The 27,068-nt window shown below is 39.2% G+C and overlaps 1 protein-coding gene across 2 annotated transcripts in view; it reads left to right on the top strand.

The window, feature by feature from the left end:
• Positions 1-950: 950 nt before the first annotated feature.
• IRGM (immunity related GTPase M) overlaps positions 951-27,068 on the top strand; it is a 76,045-nt gene continuing 49,927 nt past the window's right edge. Inside the window, 2 exon segments of one of the 2 annotated variants that reach the window (NM_001289893.1) lie at positions 951-1,618; positions 2,110-3,073. In NM_001289893.1, coding sequence (NP_001276822.1) covers positions 2,528-3,073 — 546 coding nt within the window. In that variant the 5' untranslated portion in view covers positions 951-1,618; positions 2,110-2,527. 2 annotated transcript variants of the gene reach the window in all.

Raw genomic sequence — 27,068 nt, 5'->3', positions numbered from 1 at the left:
GCATGCTGGCAGCCCTCGCAGCCCTCTCTCGCTCTCGGAGCCTCCTCCCCCTTGGTGCCCACTGTGGCCATGGTTGAGGAGCCCTTCAGCCCACCACTGCATTGTGGGAGCCCCTTTCTGGGCTGGTCAAGGCCAGAGCCGGCTCCCTCAGCTTGTGGGGAGGTGTGGAGGGAGAGGCACGGGCGGGAACGGGGGCTGCAGGTGGTGCTTGCCAGCCAGCTCGAGTTCTGGGTGGGCGTGGGCTCCGCAGGACCCACTCAGAGTGCGGCCGCCAGCAGTGAGGGGCTTAGCACCTGGGCCAGCAGCTGCTGTGCTCGATTTCTCCCGGGCCTTAGCTGCCTCCCCACAGGGCAGAGCTCGGGACCTGCAGCGCCATGCCTGAGCCTCCCCCCACTCACCCCCTACCCACCCCCTACCCACCCTCCACCAGTTGAATTGGTGAACGCACCAATCGACACTCTGTATCTAGCTAATCTAGTGGGGACATGGAGAACTTTTGTGTCTAGCTCAGGGATTGTAAATGCACCAATCAGCACCCTGTGTCTAGCTCAGGGTTTGTGGATGCACCAATCGGCACTCTGTGTCTAGCTAATCTGGTGGGGGACTTGGAGAATCTTTATGTCTAGCTAAGGGATTGTGAATGCACAAATTGGCACTCTGTATCTAGCTCAAGGTTTGTAAACACACCAATCAGCACTCTATGTCTAGCTCAAGGTTTGTGAATGCGCCAATCTACACTCTGTATCTAGCTAATCTAGTGGGGACGTGGAGAACTTTTGTGTCTAGCTCAGGGATTGTAAACACACCAATCAGCATCCTGTCAAAACGGACCAATCAGCTCTCTGTAAAACAGACCAATCGGCTCTCTGTAAAATGGACCAATCAGCAGGATGTGGGTGGGGCCAGATAAGAGAATAAAAGCAGGCTGCCGGAGCTAGCAGTGGCTCCCACTGTGGGAGCTTTGTTTGTTTGCTGTTTGCAATGAATCTTGTTGCTGATCAGTTTTGGGGTCCACACTGCCTTTCTGAGCTGTAACACTCACCACGAAGGTCTGCAGCTTCACTCCTGAAGCCAGTGAGACCACGAAACCACCGCGAGGAACGGAGAACTCCAGACAGGCCCCGTTAAGAGCTGTTAACACCCACCGCGAAGGTCTGCAGCTTCACTCCTGAGCCAGTGAGATCACGAACCCACCAGAAGGAAGAAACTCCGAACACATCCGAACGTCAGAAGGAACAAACTGGACACGCCGCCTTTAAGAACTGTAACACTCACCGCGAGGGTCCGCGGAATCGTTCTTGAAGTCAGTGAGACCAAGATCCCACCGATTCCGCTAGGAGTAGAGATTGACATCACCTTCTTTTAATCAGTCTCAAATACCTGGCCTCTTGGGGAACCTGCAAGAGCCAGGTTTGACGAATGCAATGGTAATTGTCTAATCACTGCCTCGAAAAAGAGCAGAGCATTTGAGTATGCTTTCTCCTTCTCTCCCTCACTTCGGTTGGGCCCAACATGACAATCCTAATGAAAGCTCGGGGGTCAAGGGCTGGTGGCTTACTTCCTATATATTGCAGCATTTCAGTACTGCTCTACACGTGTGCTTCCCCCACCTGATGAGGTAAGTGTTAAAACAGGGACGACCACAGCTTCAAGTAAGCAATGGGAATGGGATGTTTTATGTCCTCTGGCGCCATCTTCAGCAGAGAAATATATAGGTCACTTTTACTTGTCTGGTCTTGGTCGTGAAATATGTACTGAAACTTGTGAAGGAGCAGACCTATATTAGGATAGAGTAAGAGGGAAAGACAAAAAACTCTTGGGCTTTTCAGGAGACTTGGTTCATTCTCAGCTTTTCAAGCCGTCTCATGACCACATTCCTGCTTTGGAGGCTGACTGTTGGAGGCACAAACGGCCTCAGGGCATTCCTCAGGGACCCTGCCTTTCTTGCTCCCTGAAGGAATGTGCACATTGCTTGAATAAAAACAATCAAAAAACACTCAATCAAAATCATCTTTGCTGCAGTCTTCATTGAGGGCTGGGGATGCTAAAAGTCAGATGATTCATGTGTACCCTGTCCATCCTAACTCACCTGCTCTTCTACTTCCGCAGCTTACTCCAGTGCCCACAGATACGACAGAGTTCCCAAGTGCCCCTCACACTCGATTAGCTGCATCCTTTACCTCTTTTTGCCACACCGTAAGCATTGGGTTTTGTTTGTTTGTTTTGAGACGGAGTCTCGCTCTGTTGCCAGGCTGGAGTGCAATGGCGTGATCTCGGCTCACTGCAATATCTGCCTCCTGGGTTCAAGCGATTCCCCTGCCTCAGCTTCCTGATTAGCTGCGACTAGAGGCGCACGCCACCACGCCCAGCTAATTTTTTGTATTTTAGTAGAGACAGGGTTTCACCATGTTGGCCAGAATGGTCTCGATCTCCTGACCTCGTGATCCGCTCGCCTCGGCCTCCCAAAGTGCTGGGATTACAGGCATGAGCCACGGCGCCCGGCCAGCATTGGGGTATTTTATTGAAGATGGAGGCCATGAATGTTGAGAAAGCCTCAGCAGATGAGAACTTGCCAGAGGTGATCTCTGCCATCAAGGAGACTCTGAAGATAGTGTCCAAGACACCAGTCAACATCACTATGGCAGGGGACTCTGACAATGGGATGTCCACCTTCATCAGTGCCCTTCGAAACACAGGACATGAGGGTAAGGCCTCACTTCCTACTGGGCTGGTAAAAGCTACCCAAAGATGTGCCTCCTATTTCTCTTCCCACTTTTCAAATGTGGTGTTGTGGGACCTGCCTGACACAGGGTCTGCCACCAAAACCTTGGAGAATTACCTGATGGAAATGCAGTTCAACCAGTATGCCTTCATCATGGTTGCATCTGCACAATTCAGTATGAATCACGTGATGCTTGCCAAAACCACTGAGGACATGGGAAAGAAGTTCTACGTTGTCTGGACCAAGCTGGACATGGACCTCAGCACAGGTGCCCTCCCAGAAGTGCAGCTACTGCAGATCAGAGAAAATGTCCTGGAAAATCTCCAGAAGAAGCGGGTATGTGAACACTAATTCCTGTCTTCATTAAACATTTTCCGTCTCCTCCTATTGCTTCCTTTTCTCCTTTATTTCACTGGACTCATTGAAACACACCTGGTGCAGAAGGGTATCTTACAATTTTAGGGGGCATGTAGAGAGTGGGGTTGTGTTGTTCTTTGAGATCTTTTGGGTGTTGGGGCCAAGATTCCCAGGCAAGGCTGCTTGCTTCAAAGGTCCTTTCCCTTGACAGAACTCTCCACCAGGTGCTAAAAATGATCAGTGTCTTAAAATGGATATAAGATTATATCATCAGGGTCCTAGAACTCTCAAACTGAGTCATTTGAGAAGACTTTAATAATGAGGATGTTTTCAAAGGTGTGGACAGGGTGTAGGGAGACCACCAAGACAAAATGTTAACCCCACGGTATAACCTCAAGGCAAGTAACGGTCGGGAGGAGACCTCTCCAGGTTTGAACAGGCAAGTAGAGAGGCAGGTTGCTTGAATCTCAAGATGGAGTTTATCAGTAATAATAAACACTTCTGGGCTTACAAACACACCACTGAAATCTACAACAAAACCTCTAAAACAGAAAAAATAGTAACCATGTTAAAGGGTTCTAAGTTCTTGTTTTATCCAGAGCATGAGTAAAGATGTTGATTAAGTTTAAACTATGGTTTATAAGTAATGCCTAGTATCTTATGGTTTATAAGTAATGCCTAATATCTTAAATAACTAACAAAGGAATATAAACTGTGCAAATAACTTGCAAGTGACAAGAAAAACAATAGTATAACAAAAATACACTCAATCCAAAGGAAGGCATCAGAAAAAATATAGCACAAAATGAAATGTTACATATAAACTGAAAATATCAATTATATTCAGTGTCATTGGACTAAATGTTTTAGTTAAAAGTAAAATGATCGTCAGGCTGGATTTTAAAATTCTAACCATATATATGCATGTAATTTTTCTTTTTCTTTCTTTTTTTTTTGAGGTGGGGTCTTGCTCTGTCGCCAGGCTGGAGTGCAGTGGTGCAACCTCAGCTCACCGCAACTTCCGCCTCCCGGGTTCAAGTGATTCTCTTGCCTCAGCCTCCCAAGTAGCTGGGACTACAGGTGCACACCACCATGCCCAGCTAATTTTTGGATTTTTAGTAGAGATGGGGTTTCACCATGTTGGCCAGGATGGTCTCGATTTCTTGACCTTGTGATCTGCCCACGTTGGCCTCCCAAAGTGCTGGGATTACAGGCATGAGCCACTGCACCTGGCCACCACATATATTTTATAAGTGACATGCTAGATAAGGATACAGAAACTATGCAAGAAAACCTACCCCTCAAGTCCCAAGTCAAATAAAGCAATTGTAAGCCAAATATATAGTAAATAATGTTTCAGAGAGATGCCTGTATAGATGGTAAAAGCATTCATTAAAAAACCAAAAATACACCCAATAGTCAGGCTGGTTTTAAACTCTAGCTTTTGGAGGGGAGCGAGAGAGTTTTCTGTGCTGCTGAAGGGTCCTATTTCTTCTCCTTTCTTTCTTTCATTTTCTTAAAATATCTGCTTTATTGAGATGCTATTCATATACGTAATTTAAAAAAATCTGTATGGCAGTAAAAGATGTGTGCTTATAATTTAAACAGTACACAATTATGCACTAGTATGTAAGTTCTATTTCCTAATAATAAGAAATTGTTAAAAATTTCTTCAAAGGAGGTCTTCATGTACTGATATAGAACAATTACCAACATGTTAAAGAAAAAATAGGTTGTTAGACATTATTTAAGAAATGCTTCCATGTCTGTAAAATAGAGAAATAGCTTGTGCATACTTGCTCATGTATACATACAATAGTTCTGCAAGGATATTATGATCATTTCTAAGGGGTAAGGGGTGGATAAATATGGAGTGGGAAGACATATTATTATGTACTCCCCTTTTTTGAGACAGGGTCTTGCTATTTTGCCCAGGCTGGAGTGCAGTGGTGCCATTATTTAATAGCTTACTTGAGCCTCCAACTCATGGTATCTTCCTGCCTCAGCCTCCTGAGTAGCTAGGACCACAAGCACACAAATTATGCCTGGCTGATTTTTAAATTTTTTTGTAGAGACAAGGTCTCGCTATGTTGCCAGACTGGTCTTGGTTATTCTGGTTTCCACCCCCTGTACTGAGAGTGAGCCATGAGTTCCCTGCCTGGCTGTGCCTGAGGTCAGCTCCCAGACCCAGGAGGACTGCGAGGCAGAGATGGACGAAGGGTTCTTGTACAGAGATATCTGAGTATTACTCAGCTGGCACACATTGGCTTTCTATTTTAATGAGCATTTTCAAATTTGAAAAACAAAATTCCTCTTTACTTTTAACTGACAGGTGTTTGGAAATGTTAGTTTTGGTTTCAGTGAAGCCATGCAGGTAAGAAAAACCATCTTACTTGGACTGGAAAAGAGGGATAGGTCAAATTTCAGGGCAAGAATTGACATGATAGTTGGGCAGGAACAAAGAGATAAAGGGAAGCCTGTGCTTTTGGTTGTACTCCCTGCATATGGCCCTGGAACAGCAACCTGGTGATCTGATTACCGTAAGCAGCACCCTCCTACCATTGGTCTTGAAGGGAAGATGGAGCAGGTGCAGAGTCAGAGATGGCAGAGAATGGGGTAGGGTGTTGCATGCACTCCATCTTCCTCCCCCTTATCTGTCCTAGACATGATTGGTATGGCTGGTAAAGAATCATGGACCCATGTGCATCAAATGTTCACAATTTAGCATAAACAAGAGCATCAGGCCGGGCGCGGTGGCTCAAGCTTGTAATCCCAGCACTTTGGGAGGCCGAGGCGGGCGGATCACGAGGTCAGGAGATCGAGACCATCCTGGCTAACACGGTGAAACCCCGTCTCTACTAAAAATACAAAAAAATTAGCCGGGCATGTTGGTGGGCGCCTGTAGTCCCAGCTACTCGGGAGGCTGAGGCAGGAGAATGGTGTGAACCCGGGAGGCGGAGCTTGCAGTGAGCCGAGATCGCGCCACTGCACTCCAGCCTGGGGGGCAGAGCAAGACTCCGTCTCAAAAAAAAAAAAAAAAAAAGAGCATCAGCAGTGACCTCATCAGGACAGGGATTCTTTTGATCATCCATGGTCCCCTAATGCACAATGGCAGGCCAGGTATGGGGCAAACATTCAGCTTTTTAACAGGAAAAATTTTTGCATATGATTGAATTTTTTGTTTTGTTCCTTTGAGAAGATGATATATAAAACTCAAATTTGGAGATTTGAATATAAAGGGCCATTGAATCATTTGTATATTTCTGAATCTTGCTTGATTCAATCCCTTGCCACTCCCAGCACTGCACTTCATCCGTGTCTTCACAAAAGGGAAAGAACTAGCAACAGCTTCATTACTCTTCCCTCCTTGTAAACACTCTGGTGGTATTTACAAGCAGGAAGATAACCCAAGAAGTTTTCGTCTAAGAATGTTTTTAAGTAGGCTTTTTGCATTGCTTATTGTAGATGAATCTGGAATTTGTGAAGTACAGGGCACAACTTGGAGAACTAAAGTTAGTCATGTAGGTTTCCTACCTGTGCAACTAATGGAATGTAAAAAGTTCTAAACTTAAATGGCCTCCTAGGGCTAACATGTATGGCATGTACATGATACATACAGTAACATTAATCTCCTACTCAGACACAAAGTACATTCTAGTGCAAAAATATATTTTTTTGGAAGTACGTCTGATCTTTTGGGCCTTTTCAAAGATGGATGTTGTTGTTTCTCTGCTTGCTTTTTGCTCATATTCTTCATCAATTAGTAAAATTCGGTATTAGGTAAGCTGTATAATTTTCATAAATCTGCTTTGACAGTTTGAGCTCCATGGTAGGGTAATGACTTTATTTTTTATTTGTTGTTTTTTTTGTTTTGTTTTGTTTTTGTTTTTTTGAGGTGGAGTCTCACTCTGTCACCCAGGCTGGAGTGCAGTGGTGCAATCTCAGCTCACTGCATTGCAAGCTCTGCCTCCCGGGTTCACGCCATTCTCCTGGCTCAGCCTCCCAAGTAGCTGGGACTACAGGCGCCCACCACCATGCCCAGCTAATTTTTTTGTGTATTTTAGGTACAGATGGGGTTTCACCATGTTAGCCAGGATGGTCTCGAACTCCTGACCTCGTGATCTGCCCGCCTCGGCCTCCCAAAGTGCTGGGATTACAGGCGTGAGCCACTGCGCCCGGCCGCATAATGACTTTAAATCAGAACTGTGCCATTCAATCAGCTTTTGGTGTACTTCTGATATTACTATAAATTCTTAGACTCAGCTTCTCATTATTATTTTATATTCTTATGTTTTAAAAACCTTAGTTCTTAAAGATACCTTATTCTTATCTTTTCCTGCTACATTTTATTCCTTAGAGCAATCATTTGTTCTGATTAAACTATTAACGGAATTATTTTTTCTACCTAAGTTGCACAGGGGATGGGCATTCTTTCCATCTGGCTCACCTTATTCAAAATACTAAAACTATAATCAAAACCCATTTTAGATATTCATCTCTTAATTGAGCTGTTTGTCCACTTCTTATTTCATGAAATTAGGAAATTGTTCACACATTCTCATTAAGAGCAGTGATGCCAGTGATGCAGTGTGGTATAAGGATGAAAGCTGGTACCCAGAGCATGGGATAAGCTAGAGAGAACTCTAAGGACATAATTAAAAGCCATATTCTGCAGAGAATGGAAAAGACCAAGTTTCCATTGAGGCTTCAGTTCTGGAAACTAATCTCCACAAGAATGTACCCTTTTTCATTCTCAACTCTAGAACAAGCAGAAGAATCAAACAACTATTTCTATTTCGGGTTAGTTTGTCTATAATAATATCTCATTTCCTGGAGAAGTGTTTCAAGAGTGCATATTGTTGAATTTCTAATAGAAAAGAAAATAATATTGAGTTTCTTTACTGTATTTTTAGGCAGCATTCTCAAATGAATTATGGTAATCTTTGCTCATAGCTTTTGTTATTTTATTTTTTCTGCTAGCTTTGGGTTTAGATCATTATTCTTCTTCTAGTTTCTTAAAACAAAGTTGTATTGTTGAACTGAAATCTTTTATCCTTTTAAAATGTAAGTATTTAAAGCTGTAAATTTCCGTGTTAGTACTGCTTTTACAGCATCCCATTAGTTTTTGCAAATTGTGTTTTCATTTGTCCTAAGGTATTTTCTAATTTTTCTTATTTTACCCGTTGGTTGTTTAAAAGTGTATTGTTTAATGTGCACATATTTGTGAATTTTCCAGTTTTTCTCCTGATATTTTTAGTTTTATTCCATAGTAATTGGGAAAGACACTGCATAATTTCAGTCTTCTAAAATTTATTAACACTTGTTTTGTGGCCTAATGTACAGTCTCTCCTGAAGAATGTTCCATATTCACTTAAGAAAAAACCATATATTCTAATGGAATCTTGTTGGGTGAAGTGTTCTGTATGTGTCTGCTAGGTCCAATTGGTCTGCAGTATTGTTCAAGACTGGTGGTTCTATCCAGTATTGAGAGAGGGATATTGATACTTCCTACTATTACTGTAGAGCTATTTGTTCTCTCCAATTTTATCAATGCTTGCTTAATATATTTTGGAGATATGATGTTTGGTACATATGTTTATAATTATATCTTAGTAGAACGGATTCTTTTACTTACATATAGTGTCTTGCTTTGTCTCTTGTAACAGTTTTTAATTTAAATTTAACCTAGAGTCTATTTTGTCTGATATTAGTATAGCCACCCCTGCTCTCTTTCAGTTACTATTTGCATGGAATATCTCTTTCCACCCTTCCACTTTCACTTTCAAACTATGGTATCCTGAGATCTGTGGTGAATCTGTAAAGTATCTATAAAGACAACATATAATTGTATCACATCTCCCCATCCCCATTCTACCAACATCTGCTTTTTGATTGGAGAGAATCATCCATTTACATTTAAAGCAGTTACTGGTAAAGTGGAACTTCTGCCATTTTGATGTTTTCTCTTTGTCTTACAGCTTTTTTGTCTCTCATTTCCTCAATTACTACTTTCCTTTGTTTTTAGTTCATTTTTTATAGTGACACATTTTGATTTCCTTTTCATTTCCTTTTGTGTACATTTTGTAAATTTTTTCTTTGTGGTTATCATGGGGATTATGTATAACAGTACAAAGTTGTAACAATCGATTTTGAATTAATACCAACTTAACTTCAATTGCACACAACACTTTGCTCTTTTACAGCTTTCCCTTCCTGCTTTGTTATTTATGTGAAAAATCAATCTTTATATATGCTGTGTACCTATTAACATGGATTTATAATTATTTTTATGAATTTGCCTTTTAAATTCTTTAAAAAATAAAATATAGTTACAAGCCAAAATTATATAAAAAGATTAGTTTTTATAATGTCCATGTATTTGCCTTTACCAGAGATCTTTATATTTTCCTATGTGTTCAAGTTACTGTTGTCATTTTATTTCAACTTTGAAGGGCTGCCTTAACACTGATTGTAGTGCAGGGCTAGTAGTAATGTAGCCTCTTAGCTTGTTTACCTGGGGGTGCATTTATTTTTGCCTGATTTTAATAGGACAGTTTTGCCAAATACAGAATTCTCAGTTGACAAGTATTTTTCTTTTTCTTTTAGCACCTTAAATATATCATCTCTGTGCTTTCTGCCCTGCAACCTTTCTGCTGAGAAACTTACTGATAATCTTATTGAGGATAGCTTGTATATGATGAGTCTCTTTTCTCTTGCTGCTTTTAAGATTCTATTTGTCTTTTAACAGTTTGATTACAATTTGTCTCAGTATGGGTCTTTTTGGCTTTATCTTGTGGTTCATAGAGCTTCTTTGTATGTCTTTCCTCAAACTTGAGAAGCTTTTGGCTATTACTTTTTCAAATAAATTATCTGCCCCTTTCTTGTCTTTCTCAAAGACCCATGATGTTTTAAATGAGTAGAAATACAATAATTTTGAATATGACTTTTTCTTGATGGGAATTTACTTGGTTGCTCTTTTTTCTGACTGTTTTTCAGAGTTTCTATAAAGTTATTTAAACCATCCATAGTATTTTTGCTATGAATGAACAAAGGTTTGGAGGTTCTTAGTTTACCATTTTGCTGATATCACTCAGTACTATGAACACAAGTAGGACCAAGGCTCATAGCCTGGCTCCTAGCCAGCGTTGCTTTGAGTTATAGTTTTCAAAATTCTCCTACTTGGCGTAGCTCCTAGTATATCTTTGTTGATAAGGTAAATGAAATTCAACATGCACAGTAACTTTTCTCAAACTTAGATTTATTTTCTAATTAAAAATGTAATAATTGGCAGCTTAAAAATGAATAGAAGCACCGTGAAATTTTCTCATTTTTTTCTTTATCCTTAAGGAAGAGTTTGTTTTATTCGTTATAATTATGTGATGACTTAGTAAGTAGTTGAATTTTATTAAAATCATTGAAATGGTTAATTTTTCTGTTGGCCACCAGAGAAGTGACTGAAACGGTTTCTCTTGCTGACTTAGATACTTGGTAGGCATATGGGAAGTGATCAGATCAGGAAGAATGTAAACTTATCAAAAAAGTGGCAGGGAGGAATGGTAAGGTAGCCTTGAGGTCAGCGTACTAGGTCTGATTTTCCAACATGGTAGATTCTTTAATCTTCATCTTTTCGCTACCTTTAGTTTGAGTTCACTTAGGAATGACATAGGGGTTCTTTGTTCAGGTTCTATTGACCTGAGTAACCTGGTTACCAGAGTGGAGCAGATAAAATGAGCAACAGTGAAATATAAAACAGTCGTATGTTCACTGCAGCAAAAGAAAAATAAACTAGCCAAATGTGAAATAAGACTATTAGGGAGAAGGCAAAACACAGAAACAATGTTTTGTAAAAGGGGAAAATTTGATATCAATTAATTTAGACTTTCTGAAACATTCTCTTAAAGAACAGTTTCTCCAGATGTTAATTAGGAGACACTCAATTTTTAAAAGTTAAAACATGTTTTAACTTCAAAACCCAAGAGATTTTAAAATTATAACAATAAATTATAAATCTCTAACAGCATTGACTATCATGGGGGAATATTTCAGAAAATAGTATTTTAAAAGTATGTGTATATATATATATATACACATACTTTTAAATATATATATATGTCCAAATTTTATAAGTTAAGTCTGTGATTTAAAAAATAAAATGTATCAAGGCCAGGCGTGGTGGCTCATGACTGTAACCCCCCACTTTGGGAGGCCAAGGCAGGTGGATCACGAGGTCAGAAGATCAAGACCATCCTGGCCAACATGGTGAAACTCCGTCTCTACTAAAAGTACAAAAATTAGCCAGGTATGGTGGCATGTGCCTGTAGTCCCAGCTATTCAGGAGGCTGGGGCAGGAGAATCACTTGAACCCGGGAGGCAGAGGCTGCAGTGAGCTGAGATCGCACCACTGCACTCCAGCCTGGGCGACAGAGCAAGACTTTGTCTCAAAAATAAATAAATAATAAAAATTATAAAACAAAATGTATCAAAATTCTACTCTCTCTAAGGGTGATTTTTAAAAATTCTATTTATATTTGTATATCCTCTATGTTAACTGTGATGTTGGTAATATTTTTTTTCAACATCTACCAATTGGGGTAGTGTTCCTTCCATGACTTCCATGCACCAACCTTTAAAATACTGCTGCAGTTTTTTTATTTTTATTTTTCAGAGACAGGGTATTGCCATGTTTCCCAGACTGGTCTCAAACTCCTGGGCGCAAGCAATCTACCTGCCTCGGCCTCCCAAAGTGCTAGGATTACAGGTGTGAGCCACTGCACTGGGCCTGCTGCAGTTTCTTAACCTGTCTTCCTCCTCCATATACATACACCTGCTGTGGATCCATCCATTTTCAACTACTGACTTGATTGTCCAGGGTGACAACTAAGAAATGGGTGAGGTCATCTTGACAGTCACCCGGGGGAGGCTAGCTTGGACCTGGCACCTCCCACTGGGAGAAGCTTTATAGATTTAATTGCCCTATATAGCTAAATAATGCACTACTCCCTAAAATGTATTACATATTTTGGAATACTAACAGGAGGAAATTGTGATGCAATGTCACAATTTAAACGTAAATTTATACAGTGGCAATTTAATGTTTCCTATAACATTTTTGTACCTTATAAAGAAACACAAAGTGCCTTTATGATACAATGTAAAATACCTGTTTATGCATTTCATTACTGGATCCTCCATTACAAGGAAAATTAATGCTCAGATTGTTTTATGAATAAGTGGTTTATCAAAAGCCTCATATGAAAATAGTCTGTTAAATTGGATACTCTTTGATTTTAACTTCTCTTTCTAAACCTGTGGGTATTTTCTTGGCACTGATGCAACAGTGTTCAAAACTGGACATTCTGAACTTTTGGGGGAATCCTAAATCCTAATAACTCCAATATACTTGATTGCAATGCCCATGTGTATGCTGTTATTTTGTAATAGTTTACTAAGAAACTTTACTTCCTGAGCAACCACAGTCCCTGTCCTGGAGCTCATGCCAAAGAGTTAATAATTATGCAGGCACCACAGGAACAAGGTCCAAGATGGACAGACTGGCCAGCCTTCCACCCAGATCCCTGTGCTGCTCCCCAGGCTGTGACTGTGGCCACTGTTGCCACCACTATTGCTTCTGCTGCTGCCTTGGGACCTCCCACCTTAGTGCCTCTGTATCATACAGACACAGCTACTAGGCTGATTGCTCGGGGTCTGTGCTACCTGCCTTGCTTATTGGACTTTTTATGTTAACTTAGTTCTCCCTTTGCATCTCCTGTGAACTAATTGTGAGATCTAGGAAACAGATTTTTTTCGGAGTATATTACATGATGGTATTGTATACTTTAAATTTTGTCTTATCATGTGCAATCTAATATCTGTCAAGATTTTAAGATTGCTCAGTGGATGGTATCAGACACCCGTAACTGAATGGCTTCAATCAGTAACAAGTATTTATTGCTGTTCGTGAATCTGTGATTTAGTTGGCCTCACCTAGGTAGTTCTCTATGTGGTGGGAGCTACAACCTCAGTCATCTGAAGGCTCAAGTGGTTTGAAATGTCCAAGATGGCTCACTAGAGGTTCAACTGATTTGGAATGTCTACAATGGTGGCAGTTGGTCCTTGCTATAGGCTGGGATTTTACGTGGGGCCGTTGTTTAGAGCCCTTTTGTTCTCCCTCATGTAGCCTCTCCAAGTGGCTCTCTCAGAGTTCCTTCAAAGTATCATAGTTTCAGGACAATCATACCTCTTCTTTGGGGGCTGGTTCCTAGGAGTGCAAAATTAGAAGCTATCAGGTCTTTTTAAGGCTTAGGACAGGAAGTAGCACAAAATTACTTCACAGCATTCTACATTCAAACAAGTCACAGGGCAGGGTCAGATTCAAGAGGAGGGGACTAAATGAGGGGAACACCAGAAGGAGTTGTTCATTAGTATCATCAATGTAAGAGATTACCACCAGCTTTCATTTTTTTTCTCTTTCCAAATAGGCATGTTTGTTCTTGTTATTCTGTCTCTGTTCATTGGATGTTGGGAGTGGAGGTGGATAACTTGTGATTTTTAGTTGCAGGTCTCTAGATTAAGTAATGGTCCATCTGAAACTTATGTACAAATAATGATGACATTCTGGACTTTGAGTCTTAGGCCAAGATGGTGGAAATTTTGGGTGCATCCCTTAAGGAGGGGGTGAGGATGTTTTGCATGCTAAAGGAAAGAAATGAATATTTGCAAATATCCAGAAAAGTGGACTGTGCAGATTGAATTATTTTAAAAAAATACTTCATATTCTTTCCTACCAGAACCCTCAAATATGGGTTATTAACTATTGCTGCATAAAACTACCACAAACTAGAGACTTAATAAAATAAATGGTTATTATCTTACAGATTATGTGGATGAGAAGCCCAGGTACAATTGGGCTGAGTCTTTTGATTCAATGTCTCTCATGGGCTATGATGAAGTTCCCAGCCAGTGATGTGGTCTCATCTGAATGTTCAAGTGGAAAAGGATCTGCTTCCAAGCTCACTGACGTTATTGGCAGAATTCATTTTTTCAAGAGTTTTTTCCTTGTTGGCTGTGAGTTGGAGCCACCCTCAGTTCCTTGCCATGTGGCACTTATTTTCCATAGTGTAGCTCAGCATAACAGAATATGTCATCAAAATTAGCAAGGAAGAGGAAGTCATAGTAAGACACAGGATATAATCTTATGTAATATAGTCACAGAGTGACACCCCATCACCTTTGCTGTAGTCTGTTGGTTAGAAGCAGGCCACAGTTCCTGTCCACATTCAAGGAGATTGTACAAGGGGTGAATATCAAAGGAGGGAATAATTGGGAACTATTTTAGAGTCTGCCTGTCACACCAGCCTCCTCACTGAGAGACAATTAGACTGTTTACATCATACATTTCAGACCTGACCATATGACTTATTTCAGCCAATGGATTGTGGGGGAAGTGATATGTGCTGCTTTTAAGAAGATTTAAGAATTGCCATCTGATCTGCCACCTTGTCTTTTATTCTCTCCCCAAGCAAGTTCTTAGATATTCATCAGCCTAAATTTTTGAGCTGACCTACTCTAGGTATGTAAAAGAGGTAATAAATTAAGTCTATTGACTGTCACTGAGATTATAGGAAGGTTTTTAACTGCAGTATAATTTATCTAAAGTTGACTGGCCCTGCTAAACTAAGAGATACAAGAAGCATCCTGGGGCTAGCAACATTGGAGAGCAATGACAGCCGTGGACCAGGAGGGACCTGGGAAATTAGATCTTGCAAAGAGGGATGTAAGGAATGAACACACCAGCCTCACTTTCCATCTGGCACTACTGCTGCCCATTGGCAGGGAGGAGAAGAAGGCTAAAAACAAGACCTTAGAAAATGCTAACCTTTCAGGGGCAAATGAAGAAAGAAAGAAGAATTTACGGGGGAGTTGAGAAGAAATAGCAGGAAAAGAAAAACAAAACAGTAGAGACATGGAATGGAATGATAATAAAATGAAGAAGTGGCCACACTGAGATTCTTCTTAGGGTTGCACTAATTTAGGGTTTGTGTCTATCAAATTTAGAAAACAGAATTTCATATGTGCTTTAGAAAGAGAGACATCTGTGAAACTGGCACAGAACAGAGCACAGGAATATAATAAAATGGGATGACTAGTGAATATGAAGTAAAGCTGCAGAAAGAAATTTTAGACCACTGTTTAAAGAAGCTTGCTTCTGAAGGAGAGTAAAAAGGAAATATCTAAAAGAAGGGAGCTCAAAAAGGTGCTTGTTTTAACGAATAACAGCGTTGAAATTCTTGCAAGTTCAATGGAAATGTTCTATTCGAGGCTGATGATATAGGAGAAAAAATAGATTTGTATATAAAACAAGGTCCATAACAATATGGGATAAAATATAATGATTACCTCTGGATAATTTTGGGACTGGAGAGCAAAATAAAATGATGAGATTTGCCCGCAGATAATTTTGTATGTTAGAAGTCAGGAAGTTGATGAATTTCATGCCTGGACACCTGTATCTGCTTCATGAAGAAAAATTAGGCCATCTGCTGGATAAGGAAGAATTGATACCTTAAAGGGCTGGCCTGAGAGTGGGCTGCTGCAGGTGAGTTGAGACAAAGATCATTGATATTGAGAAGAATGATACGGTTTCAGAAAAGCTTTCAACATTGATATTAGTCATGCTAGTAGCATTAATTATATCTAACATTATTGAGTGCTGACACTGCTGCAAGGTACCGTGGAAAGAGATGAACATTCATTATTAATTTTGGCTTAATGTCCATAGAATATTACATCCTTTTACAATGAAGAAATAGAGACTCAGATACATGGCATAATTTACCCAAAATCATGAAGATAGGAATTAGAGCAACCAGATTTGAAGACAGATCTGTCTGACTCAAGAGCTAAGCCTTTAAGTGCCAAACCATCCTTCTTTCCAACATTGGCATTTGGTTTTCCTTGGGTGATGTTGGGCCTACTGGGCTAGTTGACGAACTTGCCCAGTAATGTGATGACATCATTGGAAGGTTGGTAGTTGGCTGACCAAGTGAAACCTAAGATATAGAGTTAGGTTGCATGAGCTGGTGCAGGAAGTTTTTTTTCACGAGGCTGGAAGATGACTATCTTGGGAAGAGTTGATGGAAGAGAGGAGAATGCAGATTTTTCTCTCCCCTTCTTTCTGGTACATGGAAGACAGACACAATACCAGTGTCCATCTTGAGAGGAAGCCACAAGAAATGATGTGTCCTGTAGGAAAACCTAGGTTTAAGGTCAAGTAAGAAGTTAATCTTTTCCAACCTCAGAATTTCTGCTCTAAATCTGGCAGAAACCCAAGGTATCAACTCAAGCTTAAATGTATGGGTTTCTTTTGGCTTCTGTGTTCCAAGTTGAATCTTAGTGAAGAGTTGTTTTCCTTTCTCTGCAATGTTCAGTCCTAGGGTGTAATTGTAGGGTGGTTAAAAGTTAAAACCTTGGTTGCTTTTGGGCCTAGTGAGATCTAATCTGAATCTCTTTATCTCCAACAACAGGAGACTGTTCTTCTGGTAGCTAACCCTTGTTACCATGCAGACAGTAGATAAATTCTAGATAGATTCTCGGATGATTATCTTCTTTAAAACTATGACACTGTTTGAGGATTGGATTGAGATAGTGGGCCACATATGTTAATGCTGTGATCATCTGTGGAGTGAAGGAGCAGTCAGTGATATCCCAGAAACACAAGCAGCAAGGTACTAACTTCTGTAGGTCAGAATGTAATAGACAATGCAGTGATGTCACAACTGACTCACTCACTCATGATATGTAATTAACATATTATAACTGTTATAATGTATACTTTTTGATAAATATTTTAAAGCACCTAATTATTATCTTATAAATATTTATTACATATACTCCAGTTGTCAGGAAGTCTGTCCTTCAGAGGGGCTCCCTCAGACTTTGATGACAGAGACTGATCTGGGAATCTTGATGGCACATTATACCATCCTTAAGATATACACATTTAATCACAATTTTTCATCTCCATCATTTCCCCTCCTCCCTCCCATTTGGCGTGTGTACACACCTGTCTCCCCACCATGGTGTATGTACCTTGAGGCAGGAATTAAGTCTAGTTCACTTGTGAATTATTATCCTTAACCCAACAAAGAACTATTATAGTGCTTTATGTATATGGTTCATTAATTCAACAAACATTTCTTGAATCTTTTAATATGTATCCTCTTCCCTGCCTTCATATATCTGGCATATAGAAGACATTTAATAAGCTTTTCTTTCATGGAATTACTAGAGAAAAACTTTATCTAGTTGCTATATGCCATACTAAACTGTCACCTGGACTCAATGTCACACAAACACTTGCAAAATACAAAACATTATAATGAGTGCTCTACAGAATACATTGATATAAAATGACCTGCCTTCTAATGCTGTTTTATTTATTAGGATTGGGGAAAAGAGAGAGATCAGATAAAGAATAAGTATAATCCAAAATAGCATATTATAATTAGATTTCAAATAAACAACTGCTGGGACATAGAAAGTCAGATCATATCTAATTACCAAGATGGGAGAAGGCATCATGAAGTAGGGGGTGTTTGAGGTGGCACCAAAGAATGCATAATATTTGATCAGGTGGATATGTCTGAAAGATATTAAGCAAATATAAGATAAATGTAGAGGGGAGAGGGTGCAGATTATTTGGTAGGGGTAGGGTGAGTCCTTTGAAAGAAAGGAATGAAATCTCAGGATGGTTAAAAGGTTGGATGCAGATTACAGATAAGACTGAATACAAGACAGGAACTATGGACTTGACTAAGAAGATAATAGGAAGCCAATGAGATTTTTTAATTGGGTTGTGAAATCGCCAGATCTCTGATTTTGAAGGATCATTCTGGCAACGTGCATGAATTCCACTGAATAGAGGTGAGATGACAGAAAGAAAGGCTAACCCAAGGAAAGTGTTTTGCAATAAGTTGGTATGATGTAATAAGTGAATGAAATAAGGCATTGTAAGTATATTGAGAAGAGGAATAAGATTTGATTTGACAATCAGATGGAAAGTGGAGACAAGGAAATGGAGGCGATTAATGTTTCAAGACTATTTCCTTGGGAAACTGTGGTCTTGATTATTTCTTCTAGGTGAGTTTGACGTTTCTGTTGATTTCTTTTTTAAGCACTCTTAGGTTTCTAAATTAATACACAAATTAGTATAAAGAGAAAGGAAAACCAGTCCTATAATCTCAATACACATTGAACATCTATTAGTAAACCTTTCTTAACAATGAACATAATAATAAACTTATGAGTATACTAAAAACAAGACAAAAAGTAATAGCCCCACTTCTTTCCATTTCTGCAGTCCCCAGGGTACAGAACACTGATGAATGAGTAAGGTGAAATATTCACAGATCTAGGAATAAATGCAGTCATCTGTGGGAGAGACCAGCTTGACTAAGCTATTGCAATAGACAGGAGATACTGACAAGAAGGAGAAAACAAAAAAGAGTGGTCACATCCTAGAAAAGGAAGAAAATTGAAATAAGAGAATGGGAGACTGGCAGCAGAGAATTACATCTCATAAAAGAGAAACACAGTGCTGGGTTCCAGGAGACTGGATCAGAATCGGTTCTAAATCAGAGGTACGAAGGGAAGGAAAGCCAATGTTTCTCTGAAAATGGTAAGTTTTGGCTCATTGAAAGGAGGTCTATACTCAATGTCTGAGATTGTAGAACTTTAATAGACTGCTGCAAAGAGGAGTCCCATAGGGCTAAGAGTGGAGGGGACCTGGAAATGTAGGCAACAACATCCAGTAAGTAATATCCAAGTCAAGAGCCCATATCACCAGAGGCAAGGGCAATGGGCTGCCCAGTCACACTGGATGTATTAGTTTGCTAGGGCTTCCACAACAAAGTACCACAGACTTAGCAGCTTAAACACAGTTCTGGAGGATAGATATCCAAGATCAAGTTACTGGCGAGGTCGATTTTTTTCTCCTTGTCTTGTAGATGGCCATCTTCTATGTCTTCACATGGTTTTTCTTCTGAGCATATTTGTCCTCATCTCCTCTTCTTATAAGGACACAGGGCATGTTTGATTAGGGCCCATCTTAATGACCTCATTCAACCTTAATTACCTTTTGAAACACTCAGTCTCCAAATGCAGTCACATTATGAGATATTCGTGTCAGAATTTTAACATATAAATTTGAGGTGACACTATTCCGCCCATAACACTGGAACAGACAAATTGGACATTCAAGGGACATGTTGGACATTAAGGAGAGATAAGATGAGTTTGTGAAAAGGTTAGCCACATGTTCAAAAGGGCACCATGTCATTGTTACTTCTCTCCCCATCCTACCCCAGGATACTGGTTTGGATAAAAATATTTGGAGGAGAAGAATGTTATCACATCAGATATCCTTGATTGTGTGTCTAGTCCAAAAAGATTTCAGGGACACAATTCTCTGTGAAAAGAGTGGCTATATTAGGATGGGAAAGAAATTCAGAGTAACCCAGAAAAAGAGGAGGTTGCATCTCTCCAGCCATGGCTTCCTAGAAGAAATTCTAACGTTGGGATTAAGGGTTAGGGTGATTGGAAGAGGAGAAACAAAGCATTCTCATGCAAGGGACAGTAAATCCCAATTTCAGGCTCCTCATAGATGTAAACATATGAGGTTATAATTTTTTAACATATGTATAACTAAGAATTTTAAATGAACAATTACAATTCATAATAAATGCATCAGTTTGGAATTTACAAAGACATTCTCATTCATATTTAATATTCACAACAGGGTATGGGGTTAGTTTTATGGTTCCCATTTTGCAATGCAAGAAATAAGATCCAGAAACCTCATAACTGCAGAAGCTACACCTGAACTGATAATTTCATTTCCAAGTATAGTGCTATATAGCCTAACCTTTTATCATTTTCTAAATGTTCTTGACATGTCATCAGTAAGCAGGCACTGCTTTGGGGAAGCTAGTTTTGAAAGGGTCTTCCTGTTTAAGAGAAATAGGATTTGAGGGAGAGATCTGGAGGCACTTACCAAGCAGCCTGTCAAAGGCCTCATGATCCTCAGGTTGTAACTTCACCATTATCTCGAGCCATAGGTAAGAGCCAGGACCTGGTTTTTCTTAGCCCCTGGCTGTACTTCCTACACAAATACTACCATGCAATTCCTCTTGGAGCCCTAAATTTCAGGCACAGAGCTGGAATCTATCCAGGGTCCCAAGAAAACAAAAGGGCTACAGGACAAAATCTTAGCCAGGAGGAACTAGTTGTTGATCACTCTAGCCCTGCCAAACCAGTCTCTTCTGCTCTGGCCAGCCAGACACTTGACCTTCTTTTCCATCTTTTACCTTTGTTTATGTATTTTTTCACTATTTGCTTTGCTATTACTATATTTCTCATGATTCATTTCCTTATTAAAATTAATTTTTCCCATTGTAGAAAAAGGAATCCCTTACTTCCCAAGTTTTTCTTCTATGTAGATTTCCTTCTCCCCAGTTCTTGTTCCTCTTGTTCCCAAAGCCCTGGATTTCACATTGCTCCTCTCTTCCACATTAAACATTACTTCCTAACATCTGTATCTCTTCATCATTACTAGTCAACCCTTTCAAATCTCTTTACACTTCAATCCTCTCACCTGCAGGTCCTGTGCTTTCTTCTTTCACTATCACGTCTGAGGCACACCCTCGAATGGTAGGCTGTGGGCTCTGCTTTACAGAATGGCAAATGGCAGACAATGAGTCATGATGTCCTGTCAGCCTATTTTTCTCCTATCACAAGGTTGGGTCTGCCCACAGGTTTTCCCCAGTCTGTCCAAACTCCTATTCTGTACATTGGCTTTGACCAATCCTGGCAAGAATGTAAGCCACTATTGTAAATGCAATTTCGATGAGTGTTTGTTGGAGGCAGCACGTTAGTGCTGTGCAATGGCCATAAAGAGCATGCAGCAGGAAAACAGAGTCAGGGAGATAAAAATGTAGCTGGATGACTGATTATTGCTCTTGACTATGGGAGTGTCCTGATGCTTCATGAAAACCCCAGGACCAGAGTTATAAGGAGAAGGTGAAATAAAACTTCACAGACCATTTCCCATCTCTCCCATCTCTCTGTTTGTCTCTCTGTCTCCTTGCTGGTGAGAGGATGTGTGATGCATACCATCTACCATATACCCATGTAGAGTTAACATTAGAACATAAATTAGAAAGGGAATAAATGGAGTTAAATTTTTCTAAATATTTACTTCTGACCAGTAAGCGGTAACACTATTGACATATGTTAGATCAGAATACAAACATACACAAGCACAAAAGGATTAGTGGAGGAGGAATGCATAACTCACAAGCTAAGAGAAAGGAAAAGGAAAAATAGAATATTAAAGAATATTCAGCCAATTCAAAAGTATATTAGAAAAAGAACTAAAACAGGCAGGAGAAATGGACAATAATTTGGAAGATGTTACATGTAAACTCAAATATATCAAAATTTCATTAAATGTTAATAGACCAAATATGTAAAAGGCAAAGATTAGTAGAGTGAGTTTTTAAAAACTATATGCTTATAGCAGATATAGATTTTAAATATTAGGATACAGAAATCTTGAAACAGGATGAAAATACATATACATTATTCAAACACTATTCAAAAGAAAGATGTTATTGCTCTACTTACACTGGCTAAAATAGACTTCATTGGGGGAAAACTTACTAGCAATGAAGAGGGAAAATTCACCAGGACTATATAATATCAGCAACCAACAAATATTAACAGGCTTGTTCTTTATGTGAAAACACACCCCTCCACGTTTCTAAACTAAGGGTGTATAAGAAGGAAAATATTCTCCATTATCAGAAAATATGACTTTTTTTGGGGGGGGTGGGGACGGAGGCTCACTCTGTTGCCCAGGCTGGAGTGCAGTGGCACGATCTTGGCTCACTGCAGACTCTGCCTCCTGGGTTCCAGCGATTCTCTTGCCTCAGCCTCCTGGGTAGCTGGGACCACGGGCACGCACCACCACGCCTGGCTAATTTTTGTATTTTTGGTAGAGATGGGGTTTCACCATGTTGGCCAGGCTGATCTTGAACTCCTGACCTCAAGTGATCCACCCGCCTTGGCCTCCCAAAGTGCTAGGATTACAGGCATTTGCCACTGCGCTCGGCCAAGGATGTCTTTTTAACTTCAAGAAATTACATGGTTAACTCCCTGTACACTCTGCTCCCAGGTTCTATTGTTCCGTGATTCTGAGTTTCCATGGTTTTGTGAGCCATTGATTCCAATCTAAGGCAGCCCAGATTCTGATAAAGTCATTTCCATTATCTTGGCTAGGAATTCCTGTGGCAGGTATTTTGGCTGTACTGACATGAGCCATTGCAAAGGAAAGAATGATGCCTGCCAACGGCAAGTAGCTCACCTGAGGGTGTGGGAGTGACCACATTTAGGGAGAAGAGAAAGAAGAAAAACTGCTTCCTCCATGACACTGGCATACTCTAATTCCAGATGGAATTAAAACAGCCTTTGGGACATTTTTTTTGAGAAGGCTGGAAAGTTCACCCACTGCTTGACTTGGAAACCACTGCAGTGACAGATGCCATTATGGACAAATGAGATGATCTGAAATTTTGAAGATGGTAAAACCCATTGTCTTTTTGGTAATGATACATAAAGAAACTTCTGACAAAAATCAATAAAAAGGAGAGTATAAGTTTGAAGACATGAAAATTCTGCAGGAGGAAAAAAAGTGAAAATATCACATGTACAGATATTAAAACAAGATATTGTAACCCCACCAGCTCTTATTCCCAAATAATTCCATTGCTTTATAACTGTAACTGATAATATGAATAACCTTTAGCACATTCATTTACCGTTTTCCAAGAGATGAGTATCTTAGGGGGAACAATGAAATAGTCTTCAAAAATGTGAAGTAGATTGAACCTTTCATATTCTGATTACCCACTAAAATAATTTTCATTTCTGATGATAACATTTTTACTTTTTGATCTATTTGCAAGTGATTTTTTTGCTTATTTGTTTTATTGACATAACACATAGTGAAGTGCAGAAACTCTTCAGTGTACTCATTTGAGTCACTAATATTTCACTTTGACATAACACATCTTTTTCTCTCTCTTTTTTTAATTTCAGTAGGTTTTTGGGGAACAGGTGGTGTTTGGTTACATGGATAAATTCCTTAGTGGTGATTTCTGAAATTTTGTGCACTTATCACCTGCACAGTGTACACTGTACCCAATGTGTAGTCATCTTCCCCCTGAGTCACCAAGTCCATTTTATCATCTTTATGCCTTTGTGTCCTCATAACTTCACTCCCACTTATAAGTGAGAACATATGGTATTTGGTTTTCCATTCCTGAGTTACTTCACTTAGAATAATGGTCTCCAACTCCATCCAGGTTGTGGCGAATACTGTTATTTCATTCCTTTTTATGGCTGAGTACTATTCCATGGTATATATATACACCACCCATTGATGGGCATTTGGGCTGATTCTATATTTTTGAGATTGCGAATTTTGCTGCTATAAACATGCATGTGCAAGTGTCATTTTTGTATAATGACTCCTTTTCCACTGGGGACATATTCAGTAGTAGGTTTATTGGATCAAATGGTAGATCTACTTTTAGTTCTCTAAGAACTATCCATATTGTTTTCCATAGTGGTTGTACTAGTTTACATTCTTACCAGCAGTGTAAAAGTGTTCTGTTTTCACAACATCCATGCCAACATCTATTTTTTTTAAATTTTTAAATTATAGTCATCCTTGCAGGAGTAAGACAGTATTGCACTGTGGTTTTGATTTGCATTTCCCTGATAATTAGTGATGTTGAGCATTTTTTAATGTTTCTTGGCCATTTGTATATCTTCTTTTGAGAATTGTCTATTCACATCCTCAGCCCACGTATTGATGAGACTGTTTTTTTCTTGCTGATTTCTTTTTTTAAGTCTATAATTCATTTTATTTTTATATAAAAGATGAAACTAAGTTAACATCTGCTATTTAGACTACAAAATTTAAGTCTTGATGTAAGCTGAATTCTTACTTTTTTTTTTTTTTCTTGCTGATTTCTTTTAGTTCCTTGTAGATTCTGGACATTAGTCCTCTGTTGAATGCATAGGTTGCAAAGATTTTCTTCCACTCTGTGGGTTGTCTGTATACTCTGCTGATTATTTCTTTTGCTGTGCAGAAACTTTTTAGTTTAATTAATTATCTTGGCTCTTGTTGCATTTGCTTTTGGCTTCTTGGTCATGAAGTCTTTGCCTAAGCCAATGTTTAGAAAGGTTTTTCTAATATCTTCTAGAATTTTTATGTTTTCAGGTCTTAGGCTTAAGTCTTTGATCCATCTTGAGTTGATTTTTATATAAGGTGAGAGATAAGTATCCAGTTTCATTCTTCTACATGTGACTTGCCAATTATCCCAGCACCATTTGTTGAATACAGTGTCATTTCCCTATTTTATGTTTTTGTTTGCTTTGTTGAAGATCAGTTTGCTGTAAGTATTTGGGTTTATTTCTGGGTTCTCTATTCTATTTCATTGATCTATGTGCCTATTTTTATACCAGTGCCATGCTGTTTTAATGACTATAGCCTTATAGTATAATTAGAAGTCAGGTAATGTGATGCCTCCAAATTTGTTCTTTTTGCTTATTATTGCTTTGGCTGTGCAGGCTCTTGTTTTGTTCCATGTAAATTTTAGGATTGTTTTTTCTAGTTCTGTGAAGAATGATGATGGTATTTTGATGGGAATTGCATTTAATTTGCAGATTGCTTTTGGCAGTAAGGTCATTTTCACAATATTGATTACAGCCATTCATGAATATGGAAAGTGTTTCCATTTGTTTGTGTCACCTATGATTTCTTTCACCAGTGTTTTGAAGTTTTTCTTGTAGAGGTATTTCACCTCCTTGGTTAGGTATATTCCTAAGTGGATTTTGTTGTTGTTTTTGTTTTGCAGCTATTATAAAAGCAGTTACATCCTTGATTTGATTATCAGCTTGGTCACTGTTGGTGTGTAGCAGTGCTACTGATTTGTGTACATTAATTTTACATTAAATTCTGAAACTTTACTGAATTCGTTTATCAGATCTAGGAGCTTTTTGGATAAGTCTTTATGATTCTCTAGGTATACAATTCACCAGTAAACAGTGACAGTTTGACTTCCTCTTTACCGATTTGGATGCCCTTTGTTGCTTTCTCTTTTCTGATTGCTCTGGCCAAGACTTCCAGTACTATGTTTAATAGAAGTGGTGATAGTGGGCATTCTTGTCTTGTTCCAGTTCTCAGGGGGAATGCTTTCAATTTTTCCCCATTCAATATAATGTTGGCTGTGGGTTTCTCACAGATGGTTTCTATTACCTTAAGGTATGTCTTTTCTATGCTGATTTTGTTAAGGGTTTTATTCATAAAGGGATGCTGGATTTTGTCAAATGTTTTTTCTCTGTTGAGATGATTGTGTGAATTTGTTTTTAATTCTGTTTATGTGGTGTATCACATTTACTGACTTGCATATATTAAGCTATCTCTGTGTCCCTGGTATGAAACCCATTTGATCATGGTGAATTATCTTTTTGATATGCTGTTGGATTCAGTTAGCTAGTATTTTGTTGAGGATTTTTGTATCTATGTTCATCAGGGATATTGATCTATAGTTTTCCTTTTTGATATTGTCCTTTCCTGGCTTTGGTATTAGGGTGATACTAACTTCATGGAATGATTTAGAGAGGATTCTCTCTTTCCCTATCTTTTGGAATAGTTTCAATAGGACTGGTACCAATTCTTCTTTGAATGTCTGAAAGAATTTAACTGTGAATCCATCTGGTCCTGGACTTTTTTGTTGGCAGTTTTAAAATTACCATTTCAATCTTGCTGCTTGTTATGGGTTTGTTCAGAGTTTCTATTTCTTCCTGGTTTAATCTGTGAGGGTTGTATGTTAATAATTTTTCTTTTTATTTTTTGCTCAGCTCATGAGGCACCCATTTATCAAGCTTTTTCACCTTTCCAATTTGTTTCAAATGCCAAATGACCATAGAACGGTCAACATCGAGTTCTTCAGCAACTTTTCATGTAGTTGTAAGAGGATCAGCTTTGATTATTGCTCTCAATTTGTCTCATGTTGCTCTCAATATGCTGAAGATATTTGCAGTTTCCACCTGTGTATTATACTTCTTTAAGAGGGATTTTAAAAATAGCAGGAATTACTAAAGATTCCAAAAGACCTCCAAAGCCTGTGGACATGGAGGATCCAAGCCTATATCTCCAAGGAGGAAAGAAAAATAATGCTAATATCTGGAGTACAGATGAGAATAAAGAGAAATTTGCAGTAAGATGTATACTTACGTTGGTGCAAAAGTAATTGCAGTTTCAGACCGTGAATTTTAAATTATTATAACTAGGCTCAAACACATCTTTATTAATCAAAATAGGAACCATTACAAGTCAACACATAGGTGCACGTCCCTAACTTCGGCAAAATAAACTTTCTAAATTAACTGAGACCTGTCTTAGATTTGGGGGTTTACATTTTGGTAACTACAAAGGGATTCTGGGTGGAGGTGCCCTTGATTTTTGACAAAGCTCCTATCAGTGCTTGGTACCAGCTTGAGCTATCTTTATGGGTCAAAGCAATAAGACAATTTGCTGAGGCCTGGAAGCAGACCCTCCAGAGAATCCTTAATCTCCCCAAATTTAATCAAGATCTAAATTTTATTTTGCTATACAACTCCTCTCTTTTTTTTGGAGTTTTACTTGCTTTCAGCACAAGGAAGGCAAGCTCTTCCTGCTTTCAAGATGATGGACAGCAGGTAACTCCTTTATGGAATTTCAGCTTGCTTCCAATAGGGAAGATGAGTTTTTTTCCTGGTCCTAGGATGGTAGGGAGCAGTCTTTAGCCTGAGACCCATTCCTAGGTAGGTAACTAAATTGGGGTTTGTCTTGGCTAAAGTTAAAATTAACAGCCATCTGGTC

The sequence above is a fragment of the Nomascus leucogenys genome, chromosome 2, assembly GCF_006542625.1.
Source record: "Nomascus leucogenys isolate Asia chromosome 2, Asia_NLE_v1, whole genome shotgun sequence".
Classification (NCBI taxonomy): domain Eukaryota; kingdom Metazoa; phylum Chordata; class Mammalia; order Primates; family Hylobatidae; genus Nomascus; species Nomascus leucogenys.
Note: the sequence above shows the minus strand (reverse complement) of the source record. Positions and strands in the feature narration are given on the sequence as shown.